The 18,326-nt window shown below is 57.6% G+C and overlaps 1 protein-coding gene across 2 annotated transcripts in view; it reads left to right on the forward strand.

The window, feature by feature from the left end:
- RCSD1 (RCSD domain containing 1) overlaps positions 1–18,326 on the forward strand; it is a 60,361-nt gene that overhangs the window by 28,781 nt on the left and 13,254 nt on the right. For both annotated transcript variants that reach the window (XM_059146855.1, XM_059146853.1), the window contains 2 exons: positions 16,551–16,652; positions 17,764–17,853. In XM_059146855.1, coding sequence (XP_059002838.1) covers positions 16,551–16,652; positions 17,764–17,853 — 192 coding nt within the window. The remainder of the gene's footprint in view (positions 1–16,550; positions 16,653–17,763; positions 17,854–18,326) is intronic.

Genomic DNA, 18,326 nt, shown 5'->3' on the forward strand with positions numbered 1-18,326 from the left:
ATAACGACCCTATGTGGCAAGCCTCCTCATTTTACAGAAGAGGAAATGCCGTCTAGAGACGGGTCCTCGCTGAGAGGAGCAGAGCTGGGACCCGACTGTCCTCGGGACTCTCCTCGACCCCTCAGACTGGATCTCACCAGCCGGTGCCTGGAGGGCAGCCTGCCTGGGCCCGTCTGACCTCATCACCAGCCCCACACGACCCTGAGATGGAGTTGAGCACCACCGCCTCCCTGCTTGCTGTGGGGGTCAAGGGGGTCCCACATCCTCTGTGTGTGAAGGGGCCCGGGAGGCCCTGAGAGTGATGCCACCCATCCTGGAAAAGCCATAGCGACGGCCACCCCGGGCTCCCCGCAGGCAGTGAGCAGGTGTGTGTGGGTGTGCAGGAGTGATGGGTTGGAGTGTTGCCTGGATGTCCACAGCCCGTTGTCAATGAGAAAAACCAGATCATCCTGTGAGTCATCCGCCCAGATATCTGGGTGAGGAGCAGACCGGCTGGTGTCCGCGGGGAGTCTTCTTGTGCGCAGGCGGTGGGGAAGACGAGAGCAGCAGGACGAGGCTGGCTTATCTGTGTCTTGGGCCCTGTACTTGCTTCTCGCCCTGGGACCCGTAGATTTGCGTCTATTTGCACGCTCAGCCCTGGAAGGACCCTTCTTGGGTCCTGTGAGGACCATCTGCTCAGAACCTGGGAGCCCCCTGTGGCCACGGAGATCCCCCCTCCAGCCCATGCATGGGTCTGCGTCACCATCCCCCCAGGGTTTCCTGTGGGCCCATTAATTCTTAGAGCCCTGGCTCCTGCCTCAACCCTTCCTGCTCCAGAGCCACCGCGCTCTCAAGCTGGCCACAGCCCTGAGCCTGTCCCCTTGGCATGGCAGACAGCAGTAAGATAACGTGCCGACGGGCGTGAAGGAAAGAGAAGCAGAGCTGTCGTCGCTGGTAGAAACTCCCCGGTCCATAAGCTTGCACAGAGAGCCAGAGCGAGGGTTGTGGCTCGCCCAGCTAGGCGGCAGCCCGGGGAAGACCCCGAACTCTCTGACTTTGCAGCGTTACAGTTACGCTTCTCTCAGCCTCGTGCCCTGGGACCCAGCGCGTGGGTTCTTCTTTGTTCCTGGGTTCTCACCCACGGTCTCTGTGAGGCCGAGCACCCCCTCGGCTGTCTGAGCTGGGCCATGTTGCTGTTCGAGGCCCTGCTTGCCCAAAGAATCACTGACCTGATGAGATAAACTGAGTGTCCCCAGTTTTCTTCACAGTCGTGTTAACGTGAAAAAATAAAGAGCGAGCTAGTTCAAGGGGCCCTCGCGAGCCCCTTGTGTCACAGGTGAGGAAACAGAAGGGCAGAGAGGGCGGGGAGTTCACACAGCTCCCCCGACTGCTGGGTCAGTGGCCTCCATGCTCCAGGCCGCTCAGCTCTTGAAATAACTCATCTTCCCTTCTGAGGGACAGAGCATGTCTTCCCAGAAACCTAACCCCTTATTCCCACTCCCCACACCATCTGGACCCAAGCATGTTCTCTGGAGAGCTGCCCAAGCCATTCACCCACCGTAGCCCCAGAGGGCATCTGCTCCCACTTGAGACCCTGTCCCGGTCAGACTTGGACACGCAGGGGCAGGCACAACCCTCACACTCTGCTCAGGGGGCTTTCCTTTTATGGCCCTTCATGCTGCAGGGTCCTGGGTAAAAGGCAAGACACTTCCCCACCCACAGAAGCCTGAAGCAAGCTTCCCTCCAGTGGCTGGTGCCGCCCCATGATCCCACTCCACAGCCCCAAGGCTTCCCCATGACCCCTGCCTGTGAACGGCCCTGCTGGGAGTTAGGCTGTTTGTGGCTGGAGTCCAGAGTCCCATTTGAGTTAGCCTGTCTCCCGTTTTGCACAATTCGAAAGACTCCCGTTTGTAAATGCCTGCACTAAGATGCGGTGCCAGCCCACCTGGTCTGCCAACTTGTCCTGCAGGAGGAGAATGAAAACAACGGGACAGCAGTGGGTTCCCTGCCCAGCCCTTGCAATTCTGCAGCATGAGCCGTCTGCCTCAGATGTCCGAGAGGAGCGCAGGGGAGTCTGCGTCCCCACTAACTCCTACTGCGTGGCGGTCAGTACCTTAGGCGACAGCAGTACGAGGGAAAGCTTATCGTGTGACAGACACTGTGTGCATTACCTCCTCTGGGCGTTACAGCCCAGATAATATGATATAATCCGATGAGATAAGCCGTATTTTACCAGTGGGGAAACTGGACCTGGCCCAAGACCTCACTTCTGGTAAGAGGGAGGGTTGGACTTGAGCCCGACTGTCTGATCGAACATTAGCTCTTAGCATCCCCGTGACCCCCAAGGGCTGTTATTACCCACATCTGACCGATTCCACCATCCGTGATGGTAAAAAATCTCAGCTTGTCAGCTTTCAAATTCTGAGCTTTCTGCACCATTCCTGCTTGCTCTATCACATTCATAAGGTAAATTTACACACAACAAAACTGAGTGTACAATGTGTTGACAGCTGCTTACAGTCACGTAACCACCAGCACAAGACACAGACCACCATCGAGAGATAGAACATTTCCATCACCTCCGAAGTTCCCTTGTGCCCTTAGTGGTCAGTTCCCTGTCCTGACCTCCAGTCCTGGGCAGTCGTGATCTGCCCTTGGTCATTATAGCCTCCTCAAAGTATTTCGTAGATGGAATCACATGGTGTGTTTTGTGTCTGACTTTTTTCCCTCAGCATACAGCATTCGAGATCCGTCCGTGTTGTGCGAATCCCTGGTTCTGTGCCACAGCGCACAGTATGTCTGTTTACCCACTCGCCGGGTGACGGGCCACAGCACACAGTATGTCTGTTTACTGACTCAGTGACGGGCACTCGGGTTGTTTCTAGATCTGGGCCGTTCAGGAAACTGCTCTAAGTGTTTGCGTTCGAGTTTCCGTGTGGACATGTGCTTTCCTAAGCACGGGATTGTTGGCTTGCTCAGTAGGCGCACGTTTAACTCCATGAGAACTGCCAAAAACTCTTCTAAGTGGCTCTCCCGTCTAGCGTCGTCACCAGCGGTACAGGCCCTCCAGTTGCTCTGTGGCCTTCCCAACATTTGGTGTCGTCCGTGGTTGCATCTTAGCCATCCCGTGGGCATGTGATGTGCCTCTTTTCTAATTTGCGTTTACTTAATCACCACGGTGCTTGTGAGCCACTCATGTATCTTTTCTGGTGAAGTGTCTGTTCAAATCCTTTGCCCATTGTTTTACTGGGTTGTCTGTTATTACCAAATTTGATGGCTAATATTTCATCCCAGAATGTGAGTTCCCAAATGCTTTTCTGCTGGAGGCAGGATGGTCCTGTGGTTAGGAACATGGGTTTTCGTAGAAGGTCTGCATCTGGATGCTGACCCAACTGTTCTCGTCAGCAAATCAGGGGTGATCACGAAACCCAGGTCCCAGGGATGTCGTGAGAATTGAAAGCAATGATCTTAACAGGACCTGGCATAATAAACATTCAGAAATGAGTTGCTCTATTTCAGTCAAGAAAATACGTGGCAAAGGTTACTATTACAATTAAAAGCCAGTTTCTAAAGAGAAACATGTGAGCAGTGGCAGTAGCTGTGGCTAGATCAGTCGGACTGTCGACAGTGCCGGGCTCCACGGGGACCCAAGCCGCGCCCTCCACCACCGCCACGGCCACGGCACACAGGTGTGGACTCGTGAGAGCACTGAGGTGCTCTCAGGTGGCACCTGGAGGGGACCCTCCCACTGTGAAGCAGCCCTAGACCCGAAGGGAGCAGCCAGAGCCAAAGGCAGAGCAGAAAGAGCGCTGGGGCCCTTGACTGGCCTCTGCGGGCTGAGGCCAGACTCCCTGCCCTGCCCAGTCTCCCTGCTTCGTGCCAAGGAGGCCCACGCTTCTGCTCAATAAAACCCAATAGACCTTTCAAGTGAAGCCACTACACTCAGCTAGGCAGTTTTCTCTTCTCTTCTTTGAAGGTTGTGGCCAGAGGAGATACAGGCAATCATTAAGTAACTTCAGGACCCCTTGTGGCCCCATCCCAGCTAATTTGGCTCCTAGGGCAGGTAGAGCCCAGTCCACGCCTGGCACGTCTTCGAGGCACCCGAGACTGGGGACGTCGGCTAGAATGGCCCGGGCAGCAAAGGTGTGGAGGCAGCTGCGGAGCCCAGGCCAGGGCTGAGGGGTTAAGATCCACTGGGGCAGACACTTCTGTTTCCACAGGGGCTCCGTGCCTCCGTTTGCCTCAGTTTACTCCTGGATGAAATGTGTCTGAAAATATCAGCAGACGACACAGAGATTCGATCACTCGGATCTTAGACACATGTTAGGAATGTTTTAGGTGTGTCATGTTTTTGGATAAATTGGGTGGTTAAAAGTGGAGACGACAGACACCCAGGGATGGGAACCTGGCGCTGTGACCGACTGCCTAGGTCCGAGCGGAGACCGGGAGCTCAGAGGCTAAGTAGCAGACCTGGCGTGAAGATCTCCTTCTCTGCCCTCTGGTTCCTATTCCAGTGACCTGGGATGTGGCCATGAGCCTGGATGAAAATATTCGGGGGGGAGGGGCGCCCACAGCCAACCCTGGCTGACACTTTGTTTCCATTTTCAGTTCAAGGTCCTGATCTAAATTTATCAAGCTTTCACGGTGTCAGCCTAGGGGTGCCGGCGCACCCTCATTTCGCCATTCCCTCATTTACTGGCATTCACTGAGCACTTACGACGGGCCAGGCCTCGGGCTGGGGTGGGGACCTGAATAATACAAGGGGCCTGCGCTCAGAGACTGTGGCCGAGGCAGACAGCCGTGCACAGCTGTGGGCATCGCTTCAGCTCTCTGAGCTCCACGCTCCGTTCACTTCCTCCAACCCCCGTTCTTCTGGTGTCTCGGCCTTCCTGTCAGCCCTGCTGGAACGCCCTTGGACACCCCTCGCTCCCTTCCACACACACCTGGCTGGCCTCCTTTCCCTCCAGCATCTTCTGCCCCAGGAACAACCAGCCGGGGGTAAAAGGCAGGACGGTTGTTGAATGCACGGCTCCCTCACGACCTTCCACGAGGACAGGACCGTGTCCTCCGGTTCGTCGTTTCAGCCCAGGGCTCAAGAGGAAAGGATGGGTGGGTGAACGAAGGAGTCCTACATGGGGTAGAAGGACAGGAGGGAGCGGAGGGTCCAGCACCGCGCCCTGCCCGGGGCGACCCAAGCCCCAGAGCATCGGAAGGCCCCCTGGGGGAGTCCAGCTTCCAACCCGGAGGGAGGAGGGAGCCGCTGTAACAGGAGAGGCTGCAGCTGACTGGGAGGCAGGCCCGGGTCCTTGGGTGACTTGTTCTAATCTTAGAAGGTATGTCTCCGCTTTCTGCTGCGGCCGAAGGACAAATGTCCCCGACCCCAGGACGCACGCTGTCACTGCCATGGTCACTCCAGAAGTCCCTGGCAGGCACTTGGGGCGGAGCTGTTCCAGGGCCCTCCTGGGCGCCCTTCCCTCCGCGGGGCCAGCCCCGCCCTCACGCCCACTCGGCCCACGGCCCCTGTCCCCCAGCAGCCGGAGCCAGAGCTCGGGCGGGACAAGGTTCCGACTCCTCCCACACCAGCTGGTCAGTCACCCAGCCTGGCTGTAACCATTTCTCCTGAATGGTCTCCAGTCCTGTCCCCTTGTCCCTTCCCAGTTCAAGCCAGCGTCCCCCGCAGTCCGGCAGACCCCCGAAGTCAGCAGAAAGCTGGGGCTCGAGCCCTGTCCTTACTTAGGACAGCCACGGATTCCCAAGCGGGACAAATGCTCACGGGCACCGCTGAGCCCTGTTCTCAGCCTCTGGAAGGTCCTCGTCCTCACGCTCCTACAAGGCCAGCAGCCCCAAGTGCCCCATCCATCCTTCACCCGTGAGCCCCTGGCGTCCCCTGGTGTGTGGTAGGGACTCGTTTAGATCTTCCGAGCGGGAGAATCCACAAACTCGGCATCTTGAGGCCATTCCTTTGCCCACAGAAGGTGGGCTGTAGGCACCGTGGGTTCTCACCCATGAGTGAAAGGCGGCCGCACGCAGGGTAGGAGCTGCAGGACGGCTGGAGGCCCTCACCGCCGCCCGCATCTGACAACCCCAAGCCACCGACAGCGGACTTCCGACAGACCCTCCACCCCTGCCCCCAACCCCGTCCCCAGACTTCCTGCCACCCTGGCCCCTGCCCCAGATGTCGGCGGCCTTCGACCTTCCTCGGGGGCTCACCCCCTTCCCGACCGTCCACATTCGCTCTTCCCAAGTGCGCTTTCCAGCTCCCTTGGCAGATCCAGACGCAGTAAGAGGCTTGGCCCAGTGCAGCGTCGTTCAGGGCCATCTCTGTGGGCAGCCATGGGTGTTCACACGCTCTGTGCCCACTTTGATCCCAGGGGTGACAGCCTCCAGACCGGGCTCCCTGTCCCCAGCCCATCCAGTTCCCAGCCAGAGGAGCATCAAAATAAACCCAGCGGTTTTGCTTAAAACCCTCTGATGCCTCTGCGTGGCCCTGGGAACGGGGTCCCCGCTCGGAGGCCCTCCCGTCCTGGCCGCTGCATCCCCTCCTGCCGCCCACCGCAAGCCCTGGCCCAGACTCGGGGAACCCTTGTGCTTCCAGAGCTGCCCTGGCCTCCCCAGCCTTCCCCGTAAGGCTCTGTCGGTGGGAGAAGGACCAGTCGCGCTCATCCCTCAGGCTTGGCCAGGCTGGTGCTTCCTCCTGGAAGCCTTCCCAGATGCCCCCGGCCAGCGTGGGTGCCCAGGCCGTGTTTCTAGCCACAGGGCCCTCAGCTCAATGTCACCTCTTCCCCTTCCCCCCTTCCTGCCCTCCTCAGGGAGGTGCCCTGTGACCACACACAGAAGCCGTGCCCAGTGCCCCTGTCTCCGGTGAGCCACTCAAGGCTTTAACAACACACCCATGCTCTGCGTTCACTTGGGTATTTGTTCACTGCTAGTCCCTCCCCCAAATGCGGGTTCCAGGGACGGGGGGTGCCGTGTCTTCAGCACAGAGCTCACAGCTCGGGGGTGCTCAGCAAACCCTGGCCGGCTCCCTGCCGTCGTCCTCCGTGGCCAGTGAAGTGAACTGTCACCTTGCAGGTCTGGTGGTCGCAAGTTGGACATGGGTTTCCTTGCGCAAAAATCAAGCTGTTGGCAGGTTGTGTTCCTTCTGGAGGCTCTAGGGGAGAGCCTGCTTCCCCGCTTTTCCCAGCTCCGAAGCTGCCTGCCTCTCCCGGCTGCGGCCCCCTCCGCCTTCGAGGCCCCACAGCCTCACTGGCTCTCTCAGATGCTCACGCCCTTCCAGCCCACTCCTCCGCGTCTGGGAAGCCTCCTGCCTGCACTGGGACTGCCCAGCTCATTCAGGACAATCACCCTGTTTTAAGGGCAGCTGATCATTCCCCTTTGCCGTGGAACCTACTGTATTCACAGGATCCAGAGGTTGGGATGCGGACATCTTTGGGGGCCGTTATTCTGCGTACCAAGCAGATGGGTCACACTTTAAATACTTAAAATCCCCAGCAGCCCGTAAACTCGGGTGCAGACAGCACCCGTCGTGGCGTCTCTGTCTCTTCTCATCCGGTGTGCGTCTGCCGTCACGTGTGCAGAGCCTCACAACGGTCCCATGAGGGAGGCAAGGCAGGCCTGACTCCCACTGCACAGGGCAGGAGGCCGAGGCTTCAAGAGCCTGTGTGAGGTGACCAGAGTCCCCCAAGAAAGGGGCAGGTCCGAGATCATGCTCGGGACCTGCCCAGTGTCCTGACCAGCCCACCTCCCAGGCGCCCTGCGCGAGGAGCGGTAACAAGCAACAACCATCATGAGGAGGAGAAGAAAAGGAAGAAAGGCGGAAGATGCCGATGACGGAAAACAACTTCCTTCTCAGCAGCCTCCGAAGAGCAGCAGGAGATCCTGCCTGTCGCCCCAGGACGGCAGAAGGGGTGGAAACACACGCCATTGTGCATCTGCTTCCAGAGGGTTCCTCCCACGCAGCGAATCCTATCGCTCCCCGTCACGAGGTTTCCTTAGCTCCCCCACGCCTGGGAGATGAAGTCCGCATTCCCGAGCGCCGTCCCAGCAGCCCCACTTGCTTGCAGAGGTCCTGGGCGAGGACGCTCACGGCAGGTGTTGGCCCTGAGGGCCACCCTCGTCCTGTGTCCTCTTGACGACACAGGGACACGAGGGTTATCATGCTGAGTTTACAGGTAGTGAAACTGAGGCTCAGAGACATGGAGGTCTGCCCGAGGCCCCCCACGCAGCTAAGACCTGAGTGCCACAGCCTGAACGAGCCTGAGCCAAAACCTGGCTCCGCCTCCCCTTTCCACTTAGACCGAATGGAACCAATTAAACTTCCCAAAGACGTCTTCGTCTTCCGCACTTGGACACTGGGCACCTGCCAGTCCTTCCCCCGTGCCGGGTATGACCTCCCCCTCCCCCCACTCCCTCCATCCGTCTTATTTACCCCTCAAGGCTGCGTAAGCATCACTTCCTCCATGCAGCTTTCCCTGATTCACTCACAGGACCGAAGTGCCCCTTCTCTGAAGCTTCCATGGCAGTGACGTGCGTTTCCCAATCCCAGCCACGGTCTTTCTGCATTAGGGTAATTTTATTAGTCTGTTTTCAGTAAAACGAGCAGCTCCTGGAGCCCCAGGACCATGAACTATCAACGTTATATCCCGGCACTTAGTCCGTGTTGGGCACAGGACAGACGCTCAGTAAGTACTCCCTGAGGGAAGGCGGGACCCACCGTGAGCGGAGGGCCTCTGGTGCAGGCCCTCCGCTGGCTGCTTGACCTCAGACGCCTTCTGTCCTGCTCACAGACCTGTAAGGCACCCGACTGCGTGACCAGCCCCTCCAGGGACAAGTTGGAGGACACTCCCTAGAAGGGTCTGCAGCTGCGAGGCGTGCTGGGAGCCTGGGAAAGCCGAACGTGCAGAGAGGGAAGTCGGGCACATGCAGACAGAGCCGGTCCCCTCGGCTGGCCTCCCCACCCCAAACCAACAAGCTCAGTTGACAGAGAATTCACGTCCAGTACGATTCGCCCATTTAAAGGTTTTTCCTTATTCACAGAGTTGTGCAGCCGTCCCTGTGGTCAGTTCCATAGCATTTCATCACCTCACCGAAAAAGATATCCCACACCCCTGAGCCCTCGCTCACCCCATGTCCTCGTCTTCCCGTGCCCCAGCCCTGCACAACCGCGCCTCTCTGGTAACGCGCCACAGAGCAGTCTGTGACTCTGAGGGACCTACTCTGTCTTCACAGACTTGTTTGTTCTGGACAATTCGTGGAAATGGAATCGTGGAGCACGTGGTCCTCTGTGACTGCCCCGTCCCCAAGCGAGCAGCAGCCTTGGGGTTCACCCACACTGTGCCGCGATTACGACCGCATCCTTTGCGTGGCCAAGCGGCAGTCCGATACACAGATAGGCCACGGCCGCCTGTCCGTGCGTCCGTGAGTGGCCGCGGACGTGATATTTTGATCCAGCTGTTTTGATTGGACAAAGAGCTTTGGACGGTGGGGTGTGTCTATATCCCCGATCAATGTCCCGACCGTACGAAGCATAAAATTGTGCTTGGTTTATTGTTTTAATGGCTCATCACCGAGCACATGGGTTTCTCGGGGATGGCTTGAGCGCTCTGACAGAGTCTGCTGGGAGCCGGCCTTGCTGGTACGGTGGCCAGCCGAGACGGCTGAGGCGCGATCGCCCCTCTGGAGCACCCAGGGCGGGAAGCCACAGGGAGCACATCTCCGCCAGCTGGGGGTCCCCCCGAGGCTTCAGTCACCAAAGGGAATGGGAGAGCAGGAGCAGATGAGACCCTGGATTTCCCTTGGTGCATCCAGGGAGCCAGAGGCCCCGTAGCCAGCATCTGCCGTCAGATGCTATTTAGTAACAGCTAACAGTTCCAGGAGGCCGACTTCATGCCATGCCCTGTCTAAACATTCTACATGCGTGAGCTCATTAAGTCCCTCCAATGACCATATACCGTAAGTGCGACCATCGTCGATGGAAACTGAGGCGCAGGGCTCACTCGGGGCACCTGGGTGGCTCAGTCGGTGAGATGTCTGCCTTTGGTTTCGGTCATGACCCCAGCGTCCTGGGTTCAAGCCCGTGTCGCTTCTCCCTCTCCCTCGGACTCTCCCCTGCTCATGCACATTCTCTCTCTCTCTCTATCGCTCACTCTCAAATAAATAAATAAAATCTTTAAAAAAAAAAAAAAAAAGGATAGAGAAAGAAAGAAATGGAGGCACAAAAATGGTAGCTGGTCCAAGGCCACAGAACTAGTAAATGCAGAGGCAGGATTTGAACCGGGGCCATCTGGCCCCACCCTGAGCTCTGGGCTCTACCGTGTCGCATAGAGCATGAGAATCACCAGCTGGGAACCCCTCCCAGCACAGACAGGGCTCATTCTGAATCTGTGGGGACTCTGGGGATTCTAGCTGCCTCCTGTGTCTCCGGGAGAATGACGGCATCACTCTAGGAAACAGGGTCCCTGTTGCATATCGGGTTGGACCAGAGGCTGATGGATCTTAAGAATTCTGTTTATGAATAAGGAAGCACAGAGTCAGCAAGACCCATGTCCAGTGCGTTTGAGAGCCAAGATTAGAACCCAGATCTGACTCCGAATGAGTTGTTCTTTCCACTTCTGCCAAGCAGTCCCTGTGCCTCCCCAGCTCCACCAGACTCAAAGGTGTTTTCCTTATGCTTGTCCGACAGGCAACGGGTTGGATAAAGAAAGTGAAGATACCTTATCTCCCAAATTACATTTATAAGGTCCCATCACTAGAATGGCGCTCGGGATGAACATCTCTGCCTCCCCTCTCCCTCTGTTGTCCCTGCCGTGACCTGGGAACGCGCCTGGACCCTAACCCAGCCCGTGCCTCCGCCACTAACCCAGCTGAGCCCTCCTGGATGACCTGCCGCGCCCCCAAAGCCACGGGCTACACTGATTCTAAGACCACTAATGCGTCCATCATGTGTCCCACTGACTGAGGGCTGCTCAACCCTGTCCACACTCCTGGTCTGCCGTCACCTCCTAAGAGGAGACTCTCAGAGGCCAAGCACCTGCTGTTTTCAGATCCTTAAAGCCTGCAGATGGGCAGATATGGGATATTTGGGACTTTGGGGGCTTATGTGAAATCTGGTCGGCGTCATGCACACGCTCCTGTGCCTGGGCCTCATTTTGTTGCTGGTCTTTCCCTTGCCCGCCTCCTCCAGAAAGGGCCGTGTGCCCTCTGAGGGCCACCACAGTCATCCCGTGCCTGCTGCGGCGTCTGGAGATGCTCGAGAAATAAGGAAGGAGGGTCTCAACAGCACGGGGGACAGACACGAGGTTTTCTCTGTCCGGTGACATCGCAGGGTTCTTACCCTCTGTCACCTGTGCCACAGGGCTCTTCTGGCCCCGACCCATCCCATCTGCAGGAAAATGTCTGCCAGGGCCCCTCCTCTGCGAACGACAGCCATCCCAGCATTAATAAGGAGATGGCCCAGAGTTCAGTCTGGGGACCCTTTCTTTGCCCTATGCTGTGTATCCTCCGATTTTATCTAGTCTTGTGATTGTGAATACAGTCTAACGAGGGTTAGTTTCGTGTCCAGCCTGGACCCGTCCTCTGAGCTCTGGATGTGGTTGCATTCAGTTCCCTTCTGCCGTGTCTCCAGTTGGACGTCTATGAACATTTCAGACGCTCGTGACCAAGAAGGAACGGTTCACCCCTCGTCCACCCTCACTCACAGTTCCTGTCCCAGCAAGCCTGCCCCAGCGCAGGGAAAAATCCCGCTGCCTCCCCCTGTCCGAATCAGACTCTCGGGAGTCGCCCTCGGCTGCTGCCTTCCCGTGCTCCCCAGACCCAGGGCGTCTGTCTCTCCTCGCTGTCCTGTCCCCAGACCACCCCTTCTGCCCCCTGCAAGCCTGGCCCCTCCACCACTGGCGCTCAGCGGGGCCACCTGCAGAAGCCCCTCCTGGGCTCTCCGCTTCCAGACAGACAGCCTCTTGGGGGGGCCCAGCTCCCAGCTCTCCTGGAAACCCTCCGGGTGGTGTTCTGGGAGACAGCCTCCCATGGTGTGGCCCCGGCCGCTCGCAATACGTCCCTCATCTCCTGGACGCACCGTGTCTCTGTCCTGCTCGTCACTCTGGCCCTCAGCCTTTGTTTCTGTCTGGGCTGTCTGCTTCCCATCTCGTCCCCCGCTGGGATTGAACTTGGATGACGCCTCCTCATATGTGTCTTCCCCACCCGCAGAGATAACGTTTCCTTTCTTCTTAAGCGTTCAGCCAGTCACCTTGTCTACCTGTGTCTGTGCTTGTAGTTGGTGTCCGCCCTTGGGACAGCAAACCCTTAAGGGTGAGCGCTCCCTCTTATTTGCTGTTATATCCCAGGGCCTAGAACCGTAGATGTTTATTGGTGATACTATTGCACATAATTGGATATAGTGGATAATACTGGATATATTAATGACTGAGTAAGAGAACCCTTCTCCGAAAGGTCTAGAGTTACTTAGCGCGTTGTTCTAGAAAGAGCTGGAGCTTTGGCATTTAGCGAAGTCCGGTGCTGGCTCTTGCTGACTTGAATAGCAAGTTACTCAGCCACTTGGGGTAGTTTCTTCTCCCGGAAGAGGGGCGTGAGAGTTGCAGCGAGTGTCCCGAGTGCCGTAAGGGCAGAGCTCCCCACACAGCAGGTGTCCTGAGCACAGAGGTCGGTCACGTGGGCCTTCCTGGGTCCCAGCCCCGCACCCTGTGCACCATCCCAGGATGGGAATGGCTGGACGCTGGGTGAGTCGAAGAGTCAGGGAGAAGGGAGGGGTGTGAAGGAAGACCGTTGTGGCATCCCGGAGAGTTGGTCCGTGGATCTTTTGAAGTGAGTGTAAGTATGATCGTTTTGGAAGAATGTGAATCCCCTAAAGGACTGTGTTAAGATCCGTCGTCATTCTAGAAGAGCAAAGAAGGAAACGCTTCATATTTTCAAGGCTCTGGTCACCTGTGCTGTCTCTGGCATGCAAGAGAACCTTCCTTTTAGGCAAGAGCAGGGGCTCCTCAGCCCCCGAGCTGGTGCTCCCCTCGCTTCTCCCCTCACTGTGGACGGAGAGGCCTCCCTCGGTGCCTTGTTTCCCTAATGCAGGGCCCGGATGGTGTCAGGTACTTGGGTCTTGGACCCAAGAAGACAACGGAGCAACGGGCAGGGCCAAGAAGGAGGCAGAGCCTGAGTCGGGCCACGCACGAAGGTTCTGCTGTGTGCATGGTCGGCTTACGCGGTTGTGTTTCCACAACATGGCAACGGCTTGGAGGAAGTTCCATGCCGTCCAGACACAGGGACTCCCCAGTTCTCAGAAGAAAGTCCCATAGAAAAGGAAAGTAAACACCAGAGGTGATTTTTCTTCTGGCCTCAGCAACGTTAGACAGGTACACAGGAGCGGTTTCCAAGCTGGCTGGCAGAGCCAAGCTGATCCGTGGCGGGAGGGCTCGGTGAGCCGGAGCTGGGCCCAGGACGCTGGCGCGGAGACGCACAGTCGGGGAAGACAGGTGTCAGCTAAAGTCCGGAAGGAGATGAATCTGGAAAACAGACTGAAGACCTAGAGACTGACCCAAGAAGAAAGGATGCGCTGGTATCTCAGCGGTGACTCAGATCTGGTCTGGATGCAGCCGGGGAGAGCCTGTGACTGGCCAGGTCCCAAGGGGGTCAGTCAGGGTGTCGGGACTCTAGGAGCAGGTATGGCCCTGACGCTGCCGGGGGCGGGGGAAGCAGAAAGCCCCCTCCGACGAGGACTTTCTGCACTCTGGGCTCTGTGTTAAATGCCTTGTGGACATATTACAGACAGAGAAAGAACTCCTTAGGGAGGTCGCAGGGGCCCCAGCAAAGTCTTGGACTAGGCAGGGACCCTGACGCCCTCCTCAGTCCAGGTGGGCGCGTGGCCCTCCCGAAGCAGCCTCGGGACCAGGAGAGAAAGCTGGAGAAGTCCCTCGCTAACCTGGAGTCTGCGTGGTGCCCCTTTGAACCACTGGAGGAGGTTAGCAGCTCTAGCTACGAGAACCACGAGGCAGAGACCCAGGCAGAGCCTCAAGGAGGCTGAGCTGCCAGCTCCTGTCCATCTGCAAGGCCACACTTCTCCTGCCGCACCAGTGCGACCCGGTGGCCGACAAGTTTTGCTTCTTACAGAGCATTTCGCAGTTTCCCAAGCGCCTTCACAAATCATGCTGCCTGACTGACATTCGTTGTTGGATTATCAGCCGCTGGAGGAAAGGCTCTCAGGGATCATCCTCTTGGCTCCCCTGTGTGACTCTGGCTAAGTGACTTGCCCTCTCTGGGTGTCACTGCCGCAGCGGAGAGCCTGGGATCTGGAGAGGGGCTGGTGGTGAGTGGATTTTCCAGGCTTCAATAAGCTCTGGAACCCTCAGACGTTCTAAAGGAGAGCCATTCACTGGGCTCCAGGGAAACAAACTCAGATATATTATAATCTTTCCTTCAACCCAGCTCTAAGCCCCAAAAGCTTCCCGAAGCCTCATCGTCCTAGCACTTCCCGGAGCCCCTTGCCAAGCCCTGTTTGGAGACAAGGAGGTTAGGGGGAGTTTCTGAGTCCCTTACAGCTCTATTTTTGTCTGGAATGTGCCTTCCTGCTCACCCGCCACTGGTGCCTCTCGAGCAGAGGCAGAGTGCACGGTCAGCAGGGCCCGAGCAGTGAAGAGCGGCGGACGGAGAAATGATCCGTTCTGTGTGCGGGGAGTCAGGCAGAGGCGCAGACCAGCCGGCCCAGCGTCTTTGCCAGAGGGGCTCTAGTCATCGAAACCGGGCCAAAACCTCTCCGAAGGACCCGAAGGCCTGTGATCCCTCTGGCGGGGCAGGTGGGAGCCCCGGAGCTCCGCCCAGCTGGGCCGTGCTAGGGGAGGGCTCAGTCTCCCCCCTGGCTTCCCGAATGGAGGTGAACCCTTCCACATCCGCATGCGAGGTCAGCATTGGGTGTTTAGGCTGGGCTTGACCTTGAATTACAGCAGGAAAGAGCAAAGACAAGCTCATCTTTCCTCCGGGACAGCCTGTTCTCAGACCCAAAGGTCTGTGTTCCGGCCACTCCTCTCCAACTCTAAACAAAGGCGTCTTCACAGGGCTCAGCCCTGATCGCTGAAGTTCACAACAAGAGGTTAGTGGGGCTTGGGGCTTGCCTTACCCCCTGACCCCACGCAGGGTCTAGCATGACCAGGGACATTTACTTTGGAGGGAACACCCAAACAAGAAAGGTTGGACACACCTCTAGCACAAAAAGGAGGGCCTAGGAAGCGCATGTGCGTGCGTGTGTTGGCACGTGGATAAGCGTACGTGAATGTGAGCGCATGTGTGTGATGTACATGGACACGGGCCTTATCTCTGTGGGCCACAAGCCCCATGCAGAGACCAAGGTGGGCTTTCTCAGACCAGCTGCGCCCAAATCCCAGTTTCAGGCTAGACGCAGGAGGGGAAGTCACAGGGCGGCTGCAGCCATTGCCGTCATCCCCAAAGCCAATGCCTGACGCCTCTAGGACTGGGCATTTAAGAAAATACTGCAGACAGGTGGTTACATAGACCACGTGCCCCACGGCCGGAGTGGGGTGGCCATTTACAGCCCTCGCTGACTCCCCAAGTGTGTCTCGGTGAGAAGTGGCGCGTGGACACCAACAGTGTCCAGGGCACCTTGGTTGCGTCAGGGAGCCTGGAGGCACCTGGAGGGAGTCCCAGTGACCTGCGCGGGGGGCAAGCAGAGCCTGCGCATGCCTGTAGCCAACTTGGAGAAAACTAACTTGCAGGTGCTTCCTTTGGCAAAAGGAGCAGAAGGAAGAGCGGACGAGCCGCTCTCGGGAAGGGCTCTGGCGAGAACCCCGCTGCTGGGCATAGTGACAAGCCTTCCAGAGCCCTTCACGGTGTGCCCGGCTGGCCTCGGCACTCCAGACAGTGAATCATGTAACCCGTGGAAAGGTGCAGAAAGGGGGAGCCCCTGGCCCAGCTCGCCGAGCTCCTAGGAGATGGAGAATTCAGGGCCTGAACCCGGGTGGTCTGGCTCCCTTATGCTCGCCAAGTGCCCGTCAGACTATTTCCTGATTAATTCAACAAAGAGGCACCGAATGCTTCTTCGTCCAAGGCATTCACTTAAGGAGAGACGCCAAGACCTATATCCATGTTCAGAGCTCAGTAAGGGCATCTGCTTACCCTGTTCCTTACACTTAAAGCCCTTCTTTCCAACGTGTTGGACACTCCCCATTTCTGAAGGCCTCTTCCGACCAAGGGTAGGAGAGCCCCGTGCCATCTCTACAGAACCCTCTCCAGGCTGGGTCTTTGCAGAGTGAGGAACATGAGCTTGTGCTACTTCACAGACCCCTGGGTGCCCCTGTGGGACAGGACCCAGTTTTATTCCTCTCTAGACCCCCGGAGCCACACCCAGGGCCGAGCGGGTCACCACTATGCACTAAATGCCGTTAAGTGGAGGGTCTTAAAAATCCTTGGACGTCAGGCCAAGTTCAAGATGCTACTGAAATGTGTCGTTGTCACAGCTTCCCTGCTCGAGGCCACAGCCCAGCGCCCAGCGTGGCCCCCAGAAGCAAAGAAGAGAGAGCCGAGCACACGTTAACTTTCGCTTCCCCTTGGTTTGCCAGGAGAGACCGGCAGAGGCCAGGGCCACCGTGGATGATTCGGCGCCCCCCTCCGTGGCCCAGCTGGCTGGGCGGTTCAGGGAGCAGGCAGCCGCCGCAAAGGAGGTGAGTCGGAGGGCTTCTGAGCCCCTCTTCTGGGAGGGGGCTGTAGGAAGGGGAAGTCTGGGTCAGGCCCAGAGCAAAGGGAGGGAGGAGGCTCCGTACTTACCAAATTAGGAAGAGAAGCCCGAGAGGGGTCCCTCTGAATGTGAGGGGTGTGGCCAGGCGGCTGAGCCTGGGCAGAATCTTTCCCCACTCAAGCGAAGCTTCCCACGGGCCTGGCCAGGAGCGGGGAAGGGGGGGACACGCAGGCCAGGGAGCTGGAAACATGGGAGCCTGGCTTCGTTTCCATCTTGGTCATGTACTGTGGGGGACTTAGATCCTGCCTGGCCATGCGAGGCCTGGGCGGGTTCAGAATACGGAGGTGCCCCATGCTCAGCTCCCACGCCCACGTCCGGGAGTCAGGAGCACGGTGAGAGGGGGCAGATTCTGAGTTGAGAATTGAAGAGGAAGAGAAAACTTTTCAGGGACGTGCATTCTGATGGGAGGCCAGGGATCGGGAAGGATCCGGGGACCACCAGACCCCAGCGGAGTCCAGCTGGAGGGGACAGTGTGAAAAGGGTTGTTGTGACGCTGGAGAGAGTTGGGCTACATTGTCCTGAGTCACTCGTGTGCAGAGCTCAGCAGGAGGGACAGGAAGGAGAGGCCGGGGTGGGCCGTGGCCCCTTGGGGCCAACCAGGGCGCAGCGATCATTCTTTAGGTGCCACGTTTTGTCCTTTGGTTTTCCCATCTGAAACATCAGTCTTGGGTTTCTAGAGACTAACGCGATGTCGCGAAGGGTGAGGAGGGTAGTGGCGATAGAAGGTGCCGGCAGCCCTTGGAGACCAGAAGCCAGTGTCATTTTGAGAGGTTGTTTTGAGAGGCCAGTGACTCTCAAAGCAGACAGGGTGCTCCCGCAGAAAAGACCCAGGAGCCCGGAAGTCAGAAGGGGCAGACCCTGGAAAAGAATCACTCATACAGTGAACGGACACTCTATCAAAGACGCGCACCCTCCCTCCGTCTCTCTCCAGACATCCCTGACATTCCCAAAACCAGCTTCCGCTTCTCCTCTTCCTCCTGTTGCCTGATTAGCTCTCTCCTTTTCTCTCTGTGTGTCTGTCTGTCCCCTGCCTCCAGACTCCAGCCTGTAAACCAACGAGAAGGAAACCGCCCTGCTCCCTCCCTCTGTTCCCCCCCAAGGTGGAGCTGGGCCAGAACGGTGAGGAGGTAAGTGTCGTGCCAGGGCTCGGGGATGCTCGTTATGGATCTGCTTTCTCCTTCTAGAGGAGAAACACACACATTTAGACCTTGAAACCTGTGCAGGGAGTTTCTCCCATCCGGATTCAGGGATGAAGTTCCTCTTCTTAATGCTCCCAGCATCCTTGATTCAGACACCCAGATTCCTTTCCACTCCTCCTCATGGAGGCTCCTTTAGGATTTGTCTAGACTTGGAGCACTGTTTTCCAAGCCGGAGAATTTCAACAAAGAGAACAAATGGGTCGTACAGTATTACCACGCCAGACTCAGGAGTCACCAAGGTTATGTTTTAGTCCAGGTCCGACTTCTATGATCTTCCTTGTGCAGAAGGCACCTGGACAGAGGCTGCACTTGTGTAAGGCAGGGTTGCCTCGTGAGACCGAGTATCGTGGTTTCACACTACTCTTGTAAAGACTGGCTACTGTTCTGGGTCCCTGGAAGAA

This window comes from Mustela lutreola, chromosome 14 (genome assembly GCF_030435805.1).
Source record: "Mustela lutreola isolate mMusLut2 chromosome 14, mMusLut2.pri, whole genome shotgun sequence".
Classification (NCBI taxonomy): domain Eukaryota; kingdom Metazoa; phylum Chordata; class Mammalia; order Carnivora; family Mustelidae; genus Mustela; species Mustela lutreola.